This window comes from Vanessa atalanta, chromosome 18 (genome assembly GCF_905147765.1).
Source record: "Vanessa atalanta chromosome 18, ilVanAtal1.2, whole genome shotgun sequence".
Taxonomy (NCBI): domain Eukaryota; kingdom Metazoa; phylum Arthropoda; class Insecta; order Lepidoptera; family Nymphalidae; genus Vanessa; species Vanessa atalanta.
The window spans coordinates 5371643-5389321 of NC_061888.1; the positions used below are offsets into that span (position 1 = coordinate 5371643).

General features: G+C 32.2%; 1 protein-coding gene across 2 annotated transcripts; it reads left to right on the forward strand.

Annotated features, from left to right (window-relative positions):
- Positions 1–20: 20 nt before the first annotated feature.
- Positions 21–16653, forward strand: LOC125070737 (melanization protease 1-like). Of its 2 annotated transcripts, XM_047680681.1 has the most exons (7): positions 22–212; positions 6447–6593; positions 10034–10142; positions 11064–11245; positions 11580–11716; positions 15717–15848; positions 16477–16653. In XM_047680681.1, exons 1-7 carry the CDS (start codon positions 152–154, stop codon positions 16618–16620), a joined length of 912 nt encoding a protein of 303 aa, XP_047536637.1. In that variant the 5' UTR covers positions 22–151; the 3' UTR covers positions 16621–16653. The 2 variants fall into 2 exon arrangements, with proteins under 2 accessions (XP_047536638.1, XP_047536637.1); XM_047680682.1 differs by lacking the exon at positions 15717–15848 and having other exon boundaries at positions 21–212.
- The last annotated feature ends 1026 nt before the right edge of the window (positions 16654–17679 follow it).

Below are 17679 nucleotides of genomic sequence, written 5' to 3' on the forward strand. Positions count from 1 at the left end.
AATCACAATTGAACGCATTCGATTAGTTGCCTTCGGTTATTTGACTACACTAACAGTCATGATACTTAATTCAAACAAAGAGTACATTCTTATGTTGATACGCTACTCACACTGTAAATGAGAAGACTACGATTATCCGAAAATACCTGTAATGTGCCGATTTACAAGAATTTATATCTTCGTTGCTATTATAATGCGTCATGTAAGAACTGGTAAGTAATTCTGTTATTCTGAGTATTATGAGTAAGTTGCAATATAATTTTAATGATATTCTCGAACGTTATCGGCGCCTAATATACAGGATGTAGTATGTATTGTGTAATTATCATAGCTAGCTCTACTTCACTGTTATACACACAATTAAACGGTCTTTAAGACAGTCCAAAGTGTGTGTTTATTTATTTAACCAAAATATTCTTTAAATAGACTCATAGAAGCACCTTTGACATCGCTATGCTACGATTTGGAATTAAATGAAGTTACCGTCGGTTCGGAAAGTAGATTTTATCAAAAAGAAACCGCAAACTCAGTAGTTCTTTTTTATCATTTTAATAACCGAGTCAATCAAGTAAATTAAAATACACGTACATATGTATATCCTGCCTAGAAATCAGCAAATATTAACACCACTCATTTTTATTAATAATATAACCTTGTATTTAGTAATATGCCTCCTTAACGTTATGTTTTTTTCGATTGAGATTTAAATGTATTAACAGGCCACGTTTAAAAATAACAGGAAACCCAGGAACGATGTAATGACTTCGAGTATACGGAAACTAACTCTATACTAACTACTAACTAACTTATAAAAGTTTACCTTTATTTTTCATGTATAAACAAAGATTACCACTGTTTTTTTCAAAAAGATCTATATAATTGTGAAGGTACATAATATTGTCGTAGACATATTATGACGCAAATGTGAAATATCCACTTTATTAAAAACATCTCAAAGGTAGTCCCGAGCTCCGAGATTGTAAAAACATTGGACGCCTCTATTGCGCATGGTTCATTAGACTGATTATAATTGTACAAGTTATTGAAATAAATTATCATAATATAATTATATACAGATTATATTAAACTTATTATTGATTATAGAAAGCATTTTTAAATAAGTTTTGTATACTATATTTTCATTTAAGGATTTTGAAAATGTACGATAGCAAAATTACCCTTTTTTCATAAACATATTTAATGTCATGCGAATATTTATTTGATATATTTTTCTTATATAAATCAAAAGACTTTTGAAGAGATGACCTGAGCTAGACACCTATATACCAAGTCACTCCAATATAATGTATTACCAATTAGACGTTTTAAAAAAATCTCTCGAATTTAACCTAACAAATTCGTAAAATAAAATCTTAAGCTAACAAATGTAGATGTATCGTTTTTCATAATAAAGCAGGCTGGCTGCTCCATTTTATATTTTCACTCTGTATAAATATGCTCATAAATGCAACGGATGCGTCATAAAATGACGTATGGCTTCAGAGATACGTGTGTTTTAATATGATCATAATTATTTGACTTGGCGGGCTAAAAATAAATACATATTGAACTAATCATCACACAATAATGCACGCTTGTAAAGAATATAGCCCATCCGCATCCGTTCTAAAAATATTAAAGCGAAATGTACAAGATTACTTGATCATGGCCCCACTTGTGCTTACAGTCCTCATGGCTTAAAGTGTACTGCGGCAAACATATCTCTAAACAGCAGAAAACACTATACTAAGTAAAAGCGTGGAGTTAATGCTTGTTGACTTCCAAGTAGGAGACATAACATACATATATATATATTGTATTTAACTAACATGACTGTATTTTTAGACGTTGAAAAAGAGTAATAACTGAGTTTCTTGCCGGTTCTTCTCGGTACAATCGACATTCAAAAGTGCTTGAAAATGCCTACTTGAATAAAGTATATTTTGATTTGATCCAAATGACCCTACAGAATAGAGACACTGTGGTTTTGTAGAAGATAACCAAATGCGAAGTATACTATATCTAGATAGACTATACATTGCAACAAAAAATGCTTAATTGCATTAATTGCGCTCTTGAGACATTTTGAACACCTAGGTGGTACTGATGAAACTTCGAATTTTTACGCGATGTCCTAAGGTGAAATTTGACAGCCGGGATTACTACAAAGAGTTCTTGGGAACAGTGAAAAAAGCAGTAGAAGAAGCAGAGTGATCCAACATTTCTACGCAAAACCAAAGACTCCAGGTCACAGGCCAGGTCGGAAAGGGCTTGATTTTCGATAATTCGAGCCGCTTTTACTGTTCGGTGCAAAACAATAGCTATTTACTGGGTGTATTATATACAAAATACAACCACAAATAAAAAAATGGAAGTATAAAATATAACCGATAAGCTGAAAACTTACTTACTGATAATATTTAATAAGGCCAACAAATACGTATTAGAACCGCATATCAGACTAATTTCATTTCATTGCACTATTATATTATATGTTATATGCTACATTTAAGTTTGACAGACATTTATGATCAAATATTGTTTACCATGAAATATAAGACTATAGACAGAAACTTTTTTTTTTCCAATGCCTTCCGATGGAAGCTGCCTAGTCTATTCGATTGCATATTCTTTGTTTGAGTATACTAGTATACAACATAAAAATAGGTTTCGTGAGACTGTAGTAGAGTATGTATATCGTAACTGGGATGATTTAAGTATGTACTCTAGCGCTACAAACGAGGATCCTTATTGCTTGGAAGAACAGTATCGAGCAAGCATGCTGATGTCAGCAAAGGATTGGTGAATGGGTCCAATGAAATAATAGAGAAGGTACATTGGGACGGCAACAACAGCAATAGCGCATGTAAAATAACAATTCAATTTAAACATAATTTTATTTGCGAACTAGTCAAAGTCAAAACTTATTTTCAGATATTAAGTAATGTATATGTTCAAAGGAAACAATTCTCTATTTGCTTAGCATATTCTACTACTATCCACAAATCACAAGGCCTTCGCCTTGACAGTGCTCTTCACGACATAGGCTCCTCTATGTTAAGTAAAGATTACAGGCTTACGTTGGCCTCTCCAGAGTTAAAACCTTAGATGGAGTACATCTTATCAATTAAGGTCCAAGTCAAATCAAGGCACAAGAGAGCTCTATTGTAGAGTACAACCGTCTGCGCATGTTATACCGCCCCGACTTGGCCAAATTAAGTATAAACAGAAAACGCGTAAAAAAAATCCGGACACTGAATGGGCAATTCACTCGAACATTTCAGAGGTACAAGGAAATATAGATCGTATAACAAAAAAGAAAATTATACCCCGTAAACGTATTAAAATAGAATAGTTTAACAAAAACCATTTAGTATTAATGTTGTTATTAATAAGTACCTACTAATAATTTATATACAAAAAGTAGTGATATCCCATCAAAAACATAAATGTAAAAATGAGAGCCAAGTCTAATATTATGATATATACTTTGGTTGTTGACTTCAACGACAAAAGAAGTGGGATCTAAATGGATGCCAAGTTCAATGGTCCTTCCAGAAATTTATTTATAACTAAATAAAATATAATTTCTTCTTATAACTTAGGATAACCAGTGTTGCAATATCGCGTCACACGAAAAGATTCATATATTATACCGATGATAGCGAGGACGCGTTGGCCACAAATGGCGACCACCAAGGAATTTCTCGATTACAATCTGAAAATTGCATCCATAGAAGAGATGATCCGACTATAAACAGACTAACCAAATACCACTCAGACCGGCCAAGCAATCCAGAACCCCAAAAAGTCAAATAAACCCTTTCACATTCGACATTCGGACTGTATCCTTAACGTCTAGATTTGTTTCTGAAATCTACGACTTTTTTACAGGCAGATATTTATATTTTTTTGTTTCGTTTGAAATTTATATAACAAACTAAAAATACGAATCTTTTTTCTCATACTGTTTCATTTCTCGGATACTAAACTTTTAAAATTCGAAGGACAACTGTTTTTCTCGCGTCCGCGCCGGTTTGCTCTTAAAACAGCTCATTCGATATGCCTTCATAATAATTTATTTCTTACATTTAAACTTACATTTTAAGTTTTCTTAATTAATTATTTACTGTCTAGGCACAAATGTTATAACCCGTATATACTGAATATAGGTATAAAAAATTGTGATGTGACTCTCAAAAGAGTCCAGCCTACTCTGCAAGAAATATTACACTGCAAAATTGCAACTCTGCACTCTCTATTCCCTCACTCTCAAATCCGATTAGACGATAAATCCAACACGATAGGAAAGAGTTAAGGCGCAGGACAAAAAACTTCAAAAGGATGTTTCGATATTTGTAAGTCAAAGCCATCATTATATTATAAAACAAACTCACAAACTTACCCTACCTGACGATTTTCACAAAATGGACAAAGTAATTCGTGAAGAAGATCTTAATTTTTTAAGTTAAGGTCTTGTATAAATTAGCTATAATATTACGACGATTGTTATCGAAAAGATCATGCCGACTGGGAGCTTTAATGGCTTGCGCCGTGTAAACCAATAGAGTTATATTTATTACGATACAAACGTCTTATTAAGACCCTTACCCTTTTAAAGCCGGGACGGGTAGTCATATCATAGAAATATGATATGACTTGACATTGTTACACCTATTTTTTTTTTTACTAAACAACATCTACATGCTCACAGTTGACTATGACTTTATTTCACTTTTTAGTTTTAGTTAGGTGTAGCGGTTTAACATTTTTCTTATTTACTAAACTTCAGCAGATCTTCGCTGAAGTTGGAGCTGGTCGTCCTTCTTGAAAAATGTAGCCCACTCTGACTTACTTCTTGTTTCTAAAAATTTTAGATATTGCTATATAATTATATTGGTATAATAACAGCAAGCAAGTTGATCTGTTTAACGGTATTATAATTCATCGTGTATGGATAAACGATAGACCTATTCCCGTCCCATCTGCTTGTCCATAGTTCTTGTCTGCTATCCTTCTTGAACTAAAAATCTTATTATAAATTAACCTCCTTTACCCTTATTGTGCCTACTTTTCTTCCTAAAAAGATACCTATCAGAGCTAGAACTATGATTAATTTATTGTTCTAAATTTATGACGTCAGCGGGTTTTCAAAAGCAAAGATAGTACATCATGCGACCACAAAAGTGTAGTAATTCTGTGGGTTATGTAAATTGAGCTTTAGCACCACTTTATCACTTGGAACAGTATGGTTAATAATAATAAAATTAGTAACTATTCTTGGTTTAATGAGTAAGCATGCTTGACGTAACTTATACTTATAGTCTATGCAAAGGGTTTTTTTCTTCTTTGATTTTATAATAGAAAGGATCATCTTCCTTTCTATTGTAAAATTCAAGGAAGGAAAAAGCATTGTCTCATCGGTAAAGGCTGTTTGTGAGCACAGAGAACATTGGCACAATAAGAAATATTAACAGTTCATAAATAACATCAATGGAATATGCCGTTTTTTTTAATATTTTGGTTTAATTAGGATATAGGTACCTACTTTCGCCAGTTGATCTGAATTTCGGTAAACATATTCATTTCGACACCCTGGTATCGGTATCGGTAAATGATAGGCAAAATACCCGCATATTCCATTTTCAAGGTCAAATGTATAAAAAGAAGCTATGTGTTTTCTATTACAATAATAGATAAATAATTATCACAGAGGAAAGCGTATCCAACAAAAGTTGTGGGTCTCGAAAATATATCGTCATAAAATCGTCTTGGTCCACCCCGATTTCACTTAGTCCTGTCTGCCGTACAGGGCTAAGTGAAAGTGAGTTCAACAGCGGAAGTCAGAGAGAGTCCACTGCCATTTTCTAGGACGTAGCTTCCAGAGTAAAAGGAAATGATCCGACTACTACTACCACTACTAATAAATTTTGGAAGACGCAATGATTGAGGGTTCACTTTCGACGTTAACTTTTTTTGAGAAAGTCTCTCGTCACTCTAATAGACTACCATAATATTCACGTAATTTGCCCACTTAATGCTTGGGACGACATGTTATTGTAAATGGCCGTATCAACTTCCTCGAGCCACACTTTCAGCTGTCCTTTATCCCTTGGTAGATGAACTGTTGATTGTTTTCGAAATTCAAAATTACACAGTGTTATTATTATTTTTTTAATAATTGCCATTCGTGTATTGTACCCGATTTATTTACATAGAACTTATACCTTATTAGTTCCACTTCTAACCTATAATTTATTTTACACTTATTTGCTAGATCTCAGTATGTAATAATCTAGCGCAACGAATTTATAATTGCTTATTTAATTTAATACTCGTATGAGAGAAAATATTTATGACACGCACACTCAGCTAGCCGTGAATGCCGTTTTGTCACAATAAATATAGCAAAATTTTAGTAACATATTTTTTTTCTTTATTTACAGAAGATGCGTTGGATAACGTAGAGCAACATCCAGCGTGGAATATAATAGACAAATTCGAGTGCGGCTTTAGTGCATCTGACCGAATCATCGGAGGAATGAATGCAGCTCTAGGACAGTTTCCATGGATAACACAGTTGGGCTATTATAGTAAGTCATTCAATACCAAAGTTAAAATATATAAAACGTTCAAATAACTAAAGTTCTGAATATAAAACAAACGTCAAACGCTACGAGCGCCTACATGCGTGAAAAATTCGGCCGAACTGTTCCGTCTTTGATTCGTGTCCCACCCCGAGCGCCTAGAACTCGACTTAGCTCGCTACGTTAAACGATAGCAAGATATTACTATTATAGATATTAGATTTATAGCATAGTCCAGTAATTATACACATTTTTATACATCTGCGATGAAAAACTAACAAAAGTGGTCGATTATTAAAAAATGATCAACCCGATATAAAGTACTCGTGACTTATTTATAAGATTGCAAATCATGCGGTCTCAGGTTCAAATGGTTTTAGATGAAGCTGAAATTGGGTTTTCACCACGATACTTGCCTTGTAACGAAATAGACACGTCAGAAAAACCCGAATATATAAAATTTATTCTATTAATTTATCGGAACGGAAGTCTGGACGGTTAGCTACTTTATAATATATACAACAAATGTTCAATCTAATCTGGGACCATTAAAAATATTAAAGACATATGGGGAATGTGATTACCCATATGTATTTTTACACGTGGATAATATAATTATGATATTTGTATTACAATTTCAACTGAAAGCATAACGTCTTGAGTTCTAGACTAATGAGACTAGAACTCATGAAATACTCAGTAAACGCCCAGTGCTTGTAAATTATTTTGTATACCCGTGCCTCATAAAGCAAGTAAAATCATTGACCCTTTGCTTGAATTCTCTCCATCATGTTAACAATATTATAAATTCCGCAGTTGGTTTGTCTCCATTGAAAAATGGAAATCATGACTGAAATCGGTCAGGAGGATATTATTATCGTTACAATAAGATGTTTCTAATTAAATACTGATTAAGAAGTCCATATTTCTCATTAAGAATTATAATTCCCCTGAATGAAAAACACAATAAATATCAAATTTACAGGATTCGAGTACGTACAAGTTATATTTAAATTTTAATACATAAAATATGGGTTATCCTTAAAAATAATATTAAAAGCGACAAACTAATTAACGATACAGTACATAGCAAAGTATAATGAGTAAAGCAGTATCTTAAGTAACAAAGACTAAATTATTATATATTTTTTTATGATATAAGAAGCCGGACGAGCACATGGGCCACCACCGCCTATAGACAATGGCCCCGTCAGTAATATTAATCATTTCTTACATCGCTAATGCGCCACCAACCTTGGGAACTATATACTGAGTATTACTGTTTGGCGGTATAATATCTGATGAGTGGGTGGTACCTACCTATATTTAACATTATTAGAATTAATTTAAGTAAGGTTTAAGAAAAATAAAATCAGATATAAACAAATATCTCAAAGAGTCATTTTGGTTGTGTAAAAATATATGTATAGTATGTGGACTACTTAAAAGTTAGGACTTCCCATGAATATCAGTTTTGCTAATCGGGAAAACCAACATCTGTTCGCTTTCAAATATTTTTTCTGAGAATTTGACGTAACGCTCTTTTTTTGGCCGAAATAACAAAATACATTTTTGTATGGGTAAATGGCAACGACTACGTTCCCATTCGGTTGCGAACAAGCAACAATTCATGCGGTCTTGTTAATTTTAAGATCAGAATTACGTTTGACCCCGATTATCGTGTAATGCGTATTATGCAAGCTCCTTGCATTCTACGCATTTCAAAATCAAATGGATTTTCGGATTATTCAAAACAAAATATTTAAAATAATTTTTAGAATAGTCTAGTCTATCTGGGTACCACGTATGCACCATTTATTCTGCCGCCACACACCGATTTTTAGTATTGTTGTGTTCCGGTTTGAAAGGTGAGTAAGTAATTGTAATTAATTGGGATATGACATAATATCTTACTTCCCAAGGTTAGTGATGCAATGCATGCGATATAAGGTTATAATAACCATTATTATCCGGTGGTAGTTTGACCATTCTTACTTACTTACTATCAAGTGACCAATACCAATCCGCCTAACAGAATGGCTCTTTTAAACTTATAAATAATCATGTGACAAATAGCCAGATGTGGCATCTGGAACATTCATTTAACCGTGCTAAGAGCACACGACATAGGTTTTTTAAATTAAATTTTAGGATGTTTTGTCATAATCTTCAGACAATTTTGGACGTCTATTTTTACCATAATTTACGTCTGTAGAATAAATACATAAGCTTCAGTAATTATTCTATTTTTCAATTGTTCCTAAAAAAATTTAATCACGTTTAACAATCTTAAAGTAATAAGCGTGGCGTCGTTTCAGGCGTCTACAGGTGACACACACACAGCTGACCTCACGCTGGTTCTCAGTGAACCCTTTACAGACGCACAAAAATCATAGCATCACATTGCAATGTTTCATGCCTAGCATCCTTACCAGTAATTAAAAACAATCTAATATATATTATCAATTATAATTATTCAAAAACAAGTCAAAGTCAAAGTCAAAAATCTTTATTCAATATAGAAGTGTTTACACTTGCTTATTGATTGTCAAAAATCTACCACCGGTTCGGAATTTAGCACCTCAGACCTGAGAAGAACCGGCGAAAGAAACTCAGCGGGATATATTTTTTTATTTTTTTTAACCATTTTCCATGTACAATGATATTTATATTTTAGTTATTTGAAACAGCCAGTTCTCGGTTGCACGTGACGTTCACTGTTAAGTTATCCGTAAACAAATTTCATGATTATCAGGTGAAAGCGTAACAAACAAACCTAATTTATTTATAATAGTTAGGAAGAGGATAGGCAAGATCGGTAGGGATTCGTGGAAATAGAAAATCTCGCGCGTGCGTACAAACCCTCGTCGTCTGCGTCAGCGTGGTATCCAACCCGGATTAAACAAGCTATTTTTAAACAAGTTAAAGTCTTATTTCAGTTTTTACTTATCGATCTATATTATGTTTTGGTTATTGATTCAATTCAAATTTATATATTAGTTATAAGATGCTGTTAGCTGCGTAAAAAACTAAAACTAAATATTTAAAACGGAGTTATTATTATTATAAGTACATTTAACAAAAGCAAACACAATAAACGTAGAATATTTTACAAAAATCAGTAAAAAATTATGATACAAGCAAAAATAATATTTATTTTATTACAATTATTGGTAACACATACGTAAAACTTTATCAGTGAATCACATTGGAAGTCAATACTATCGTTGTTACTAACCTTAATAGAGTACGTACATAAAAATGAATATTAAATTAAACAAAGCATTCTTTACTCGGCTTCAACTACACAGAAAGAAAAAAAACATTAAAGAAACTATGAAATTAACATAGCTATTATAGATTTTATAAACAAATTAGCTAAATGTTGGTTAAATTTATTGAAGAGGCCTTACCTATCGTATGTTCATAGAATCTTGTTTTTACAGCATCTGGCGAGAAGGAACCTGGCTGGTTATGTGGTGGCGCTCTCATAACCGACCGCTACGTCCTCACAGCAGCTCACTGCGTAAAGAACATTGCAGAAGATTCTGAATTGTGAGTGAGAAGATCTCAATATCATGCTTACGTGATGTTTATCCTGTCGTGGTTACGACCTGAGTCAGATCCTAGAGCAATTATGAAACATACTCACTCTTGATTGATGGAACTACCCAATGCTCACAAATACTACAAATATTGCATCACGATTATTGAATGAGGCAACTGTAGATACAGCAGGTGGTTCAATGACGGTGCAATAAAAGTGCCCTCCAACACTTTTCATTGATTCTTTACCATTTAGCAATTCGTCACAGCAAGTTTCATGGAATTTATATTAGCAATATCGTTGCGTACAATCTACGTCCTGGTTCCTACCGATAGGCATATTCAAATAAATTGAAATGAATTGCATGTGCATCGGAATGTTCATTGCATCCACTATTCAAATGATCCAATTATAAAATTGGAAAAGATTATTGCAATTAACAATAATTGACACGGAACTGAGAATTGATACAGATATTAGGTACTTATACTTATTACAAATGAAATATCAAATATACTCACCGAAGACACGTCTGCCAAAAAATATTCAAGGTCAAAAGTTTAAAGCATCGATGTTTGTGTATTTTTCTCGAAGACGTCACCGTTTAAAGAAATAATTGTAGCTCATTAATAACCAATGTACCAATTTTCAGCTGTGTGCTAATCATTGTAGTTTCATTTCTTTCATTGTTATCTTCATTGTTAATAAATAAAGAATAGAATGCATGATATCCATGCGTTGTTAAGCCATAACGGAATAAAGTTACAAAATTTAAAACTAATTTCAAAACGTCCGACGCTATTGTCAACTGACTTGACTTGACTTTGCTTTTAATTAAATATTATTACATTTAGTTCAAAATTATTAATTTTTACCTTTAGTTGAGAATCATTGTTTTTTATTTTAATAATCAGATAATTTGTATACAGGTCATTAGTTCGAATAGGAGAATATGACACGATGACAAATCCAGATTGTCAATTGTATCTATGTGCTCCTCCAGTACAAGACAGAAAGATTAAAAAAGTTATACCACACCCGAGTTACGACAAGCCGCCCTTCCATAATGATCTGGCCATCATTTTGCTGGATAAGCCTGTGGAAATTAATGGTGATTATATACAATAACATTTATGATTTGTCCTAATTTAACAACTAATTTGAATTGAATTAAATTTATGACGAAAATTATGCAACAGTACCTAATTACGATAGAAGAATAATTAAAATTCACTGAAGGAAAAAATAAGTACCAAATGTTTTGTTATTAGAAAAAACCCAACTACGTTAATATTTAGTTCATCCTCAACAACTCGTAAATTTGAGATTCCTTCAATAGTGCTGACATGTTAAGAAGAAAAAGATTATTCGATGATATATATGAAAACTTAGAATTTTTTGAACATGTCATGATTTTTTTATGAAATAAGTAAGTTTATTTGTAGATTACGTTTTACCAATTTGCTTGCCTCGTAGTCATCAGCATTGTAATGCTGAGTTAAGCGAATTTGTGACCGTAGCTGGCTGGGGTAAAACGAACATGACCACTGAAGCGAAAGCTAGAATATTGCAATATGTCTCGGTAAGTAAAAATAAACTTCCGGTAGAAATTAGAAAGGCTCCTACTAAGGCATTGTTCAAGCGTCGTTTACAGGATCATCTTATTAAAAACCTCTTTTAAGTTTCTCCATCTTTCTCTCACTACGCTGTGTTTTTAAAATTTCTATTATGTCTCTGTTATGTTATCATATATCATAAATGTATATATAATTATAAATGTGTTTTCTCATGCATATATATAATATTTTATCTGTGTATTTGTTTCATTATTATTATTATCGTATTTATTGTAAAATTTATTGTTACCCCCTTCATGACTATCTGTTTGGCCTAAAGGTTGACTGGTAGAGAATGCCTTCAGGCATTAAGTCCGCCTTTCGTTCCAACTTTTGTTGTTGGCCAATAAAGTTTTTAAATAAATAAATAAATAAGTTTTGATATAATTGTACATTAGGATCTATAATGGAGTTGACTAGTTGTTTATTCATACCCGGTTCGTAGATTAGCCGATTCGTTATTGTACATCAGTAACAGGTCGTTTGGAGTCAGAGTGACCAGAGCCAGTCATTTAAGTCACGAACATGCAATTCAATATACCCTGTACAAGATAGCTTGATCTTTTTGACAGATTTAAATTCTTCTGATCGACATAACTTTGCAATGATGTACATATTATTTTCTTAATTTAGTGATTTTAAACATTGTAAAAATATTAAAAAAAAATCATATAATATAAAAGTTCCTAAAGATTCAAGCGTTATCCGAAAATTTTAAGACTTTTCTATTGCTTCAAAGTAAAATTTAAATAGAAACACTGAAAATAATAGACGCTTGTACAATGTTACATCGGTCGGACGGTAGGGATGCGAATAACTGGCAGTAACTGCTACAAATATTGTTAACAAAAATCCTTATTAAAGATCATTGTTATGTTATTGTTACGAACTGGGATCCTTTTGGTTTGGGTCTCTTTGGCTAGAGGTTGGGGCTCTTTAGCTGGTATAACTCTTTTTAGAAAAAGAAGTTAAAAAAAATTGAATTCTTATTTGAATTACGCATTTCATCGTTCCATCGACTGTTATATACCTACATATGTTATATTTTCTGTTTCTCATCACTAGCCCGTTTCTCAAAAAAATCAAGCTAACTTGAACAAGGTAAAGTAAATTTCAATTAATAAAATCTATTGATTTTTACTAACATATAATATATATACGAGCACAGGGAAATGATTATGTAAAACATTTTTACCTATATTATAATTTTTGGTGAGTCTAATCATGAAACTAAATGACTTTATCGATTGAAAGGATATTCACACAATAGGCATTATTTAGATGACACAATGCTTATATTATTGGTTCCGGTAGGTAGAATTTTTTCACTAAAAATCATCGACCAAGCTGATTCACAATATAAAATGTTGGTTTAGTGCAAAGTAAATCACAAAATCTGTACCCAAAAATTCCGCTACACACATCTAAAACAGTGCCTTATAATTAGTTGCCTAATTTTATATGATTAAATATAGGTAGTTGGATGTAATAATGTCTATAAAGAAAGAGGAACTACTGAGTGGAATGGTCTGTTATAAAATAAGTATTAATCAAATTCTTTAATTATTCTTTTACATAAAAGTCACTTTTCACAAGTCACGCAATTAAAATGAAAACAAAACGTACATTCGAACGATTGAACGTTTAATTGTCCTTCAGTTGATTGTAAGTTATTTATTGACCTTATAAAAAATATGACTTATCAGTATTCATAATGGCTGTATGTCTCTTTTTGTTCTTTAGAACAACAAAGTTAGAAATTCTATTGATTTATGTTAGACTTAAATCAATAGAATTTCTTATCAACATATTCATATAATAATTAATCTTACATAATTACATTATATATAGAATGATCGTATAAGCAATCGACATAATTATTCAACAGTTTTCGTTCTCTCTAAGTAAGCAAATTAAAAAGGGGGATTCTAGTATCTTATAAAAACAGTAATCAATTCCTAAAATTCCCATAATCGTATCAACCACCTTGAATGTCATTCGTCACACGATGCCGTAATTGCATTATCATTCAAATCATTGTTATCTTGTTATCATAAGACGACAGGTTATGCTATCACGTTAGTGATAGCGCTCTGACTAATGATGCACGTCTAATGCGATGACTGAATGATATTCACTTGAAATTATTGGTGATAAATATTTGTTTGGAGATTATTCGCGTGATTTTCGTACTTGTTGACTCCAGGCAGAATATATTTTATACCTATATAATTGTGTTGAACTAATATAACTTAGTATTTTAAATGTTTGAAAATAGTTATTTCGAATTAGTTTCTTGCTGGTTCTTCTCCGTAGAATCTACATTCCAAACCGGTTGTAGTTTCACTTTATATACTTAGTTTTGTAAAATGACTGTAGTTTTGTGAAATGATTCAAAATTAGTATATAATATAAAGAGTAAAGTTTACTTTTATTTAATTTCATTTCATTCATGACATTACTTATTTTGAGTGAAATATCACTAAAGGTTTTGTCAAAACTTGAATCATTCGTGCAATTCGTGCCATTATCCGCTTGGGAGTTCCGTATGTCAGATAATAAGTCTACCTTAATAACCAAAATAGTTCCCTTTTTTTAGAATTTTCACTAACTGCTTGCATTTTGCTTGATCTATTTTTATATTATTATTTTTTATTTACGGCAGTTATACAGTTTATTCGGCACACGAAAATAATACCGATTTAATTCCATTAATCATTGGTCATACACACCTGATAGAATTGACACGTCTGCGTGAACTTACACAATTTTCATATGTATACATTTATTTTATTTATTTATGAAAATCATATTTAACTTGAATTAATTGTAAAGAAGACTAGTATGAACATTTTTACAAGCAAACAAGTTTTATGTTATTTTCCAATTCGATAAAGAACTATTGTACCCAAGGCTTCTACCTACAAACTTTGTGCAGATAACCCCGCTATGTGGTAAATTTAAACGACGCAAATGTACGTTGTTCTAATAAAAAAATACAGACGCATGCGTAACGAAAAATACCATGTTCAATATGAATCTGATAAGCGTGTTTATTTATAAATATCATCGTTCGTTATATTACGCGTTATGTTTTCCCTTTTATAATATATATAGTAGTAATACCCGATCATAGTAAGATAATTTGCTATAGTATTATGACCTGTGACGCGACAATTCAAAAATAACCTAATGACATTTTTTATTTTAGTCTGAAATCTATCTCTGAAATTCCGTATTTTAATATTGTAGCAGCAAAAAGTACGTTCATAGTAATTATTAAATAGTTTCAAAAAAGTAAGATTTCTATTTGAATTCGTTTTTTTATTATTATTATGAAATGTGTATTAAATAAAAAAAACACCAGGCTTCCGTCTCCGTAAAGTCAAACATCCTTCTATTGACAAGGTGTTCGCTTGTAAAATAAAAATTCTCAAACACATGTCAATAAATAAATTTATATATCATGTTAAAAAATATTTTATTATTAAGTCGTATTACTCGATAAAAGAGTAGATGTTGTAGCTTTTTGTTTTTCTATACAGAATGAACAAGAAGTCAAATGTTTTTCTTCCCGATTCTTCTAAAAAAAATGTACATACCGAAGCAGTGGCTGCTTTAAATTTGATTTAATCTTGTGAAACGGCTATTCAAGTGCTTGCGAGCCCGCTTGATTATGATGATGTATCATTTGATTTTCAAGAACTCAATCGGTCAAATCATTTAGAAGATCACTTACATATGCACCAGTTATATAAATTAAAAAAAAATGTCAAAATTATCGTTAAAAATCAAAATTATCGAAACTAGGTTAGCGGTTCATTAAATCACCCTCTTCCTATTTCCGAAATTTCAATTTAAACACCAGTTACGGATATTATCTATATGATTAAGATTAGGATAATAATTATTATAAATTATAATTAGTTCACTTCTATTTTTATAATTTTTAAATTTTTTTTTAAGATACCAATAGTGAAACCTGAGTCTTGCGACTCTTTCGGAAAAGGATTCAAATTAGCTGTTTCGCAAATCTGTGCCGGAGGTCAGCGAAACAAAGACTCTTGCGTCGGTGACTCAGGAGGGCCTTTAATGAAAGTAATGCATTTTAAATTGAAACTAATAAAGATCCCAGACATGCCGAAATCGGCTTCATTATGTTTCACGATGACTAAGAAATTATGTTGCTTTACAGCAAAGCAATTTTTAAATGTCCAATACTGGACAAATGTCTCTTATAACCAAAGAAAGTTTGGAGTTCACCACTACGCTGTTCCCGTAAGGCGTGGTACAAATGAAGAATATCATTTGACATATATGTTTCCTTACTGTGTTTTTCTTCACCGCCGAAAGTAGGATGATATTAAAAATAACTGACCGACTTTTAATTTTTGATTAAGATCCTCATGTTCCTTCCATTTGACTATATCGGCCCTGTACAATTCAGCTTTAAATATTTAATATAATAATAATATTTTATAAATTTAAAATAGGTAGGCTGACTTGCAAATGACCACTTGATAGCTAATGGTAATCGCCATAACTGTCAGTAATACTATTAATTCGTTACTCTTCAAACCGGAACACAACAATATCTACTAAATATTGCTGTTTGAGGGTATAATGTGTCATGAGTGGACGCTACCACCAAGCAAGGAAAATGTATTAACTAATTCGACGTTTATCAACTTTGATAAGATAATATTACTGGTGAATGTTTTTTCAGGTTTTTGACACGCCAGATGGACCGAAAAACTTCTTGATGGGCGTTGTGTCGTTCGGTCCAACCATCTGTGGTATTAAAAAACCTGGTGTCTATACCTCTATCCCCTATTATCTTAAATGGATATTGAATAACGTTATATCGTAATTTACGTGTTTGTAAAATAAAACTTCTAAGTTATTTATTGTTTTTATATTTTAGTTCAACCTAAATAAACTTCAAATACATTTTGTATTTGTATTTGAGATTTGAGCATTTTGCTCAAATCTCTTTTCCTTACGATGTGTCGAATAAGATTTTGTATTGAGGGCATATTTTAAATACACACCATTTTCTACAAAAAAAGCAGGGTAACCAACTTGGCTCTCCCAGCTTGGCTGGCGGAAGCTAGTTGGTTATAAATTACAGCCGTTGCTATAAAGAATACATACTATTTATAAATTAAGTAACAAAAAAAATGTTTATACCTATAATTTTTAAATTTCGACTACACTGCTACTTGTCGGATCCAAGCTTAGCGAACGTTCACAACGAACGTAAGGTCAGCCACCGTCAGACTGTAAAAAGGCTGTTTCAGCCCTAGTGTGAACGTAGATACTGCATTTTGCGTTCACATTTTGCGAAAGCTGTTTATTTACAAAAAGTTCTGCTAAGTAGTCAATTGACGTCTGCGGCGCGTAGTGGCGTAGTATTACATTAGCCGCCGAGTGTCGATGACTAGGCACAACTTTAAAGCATATTATCGGTTTGGTTTGAATGAAATATTTAATATTAATACGTATGCAGTAAGCTGCGTTACGCTCACTGACAGTCGGCGGTTGACTTTATGTTAGGTGTGAACGCTCGCTTACTTTTAAATAATTGTCACGAAAAAAGAAATGTATTGGTACGATCTGTTTTTGTACACGCGTATAGTAAGACACAATTTAGATGTAGCATCGGGAAATTCAATAAAACCGATTATTGCCGATTTAAACAACCAATAAAAAAAGCTCCCTATCGCGCCATTCGACGCTATTGAACGCTATAGATTCTCGCTTCAGTTCAACCCGAGCCAGCAACGTGTGTGAATCATTCCGTACACTGCGTGACAATTTAATGATAAAGGAAATATTATTTATTTTTGGGCATATTTTTAAATATGAATCTTTGAAACTGGGTAGACCGTATAATAGGCAAAGTCGTGAAATAATTTTCCATCATTTA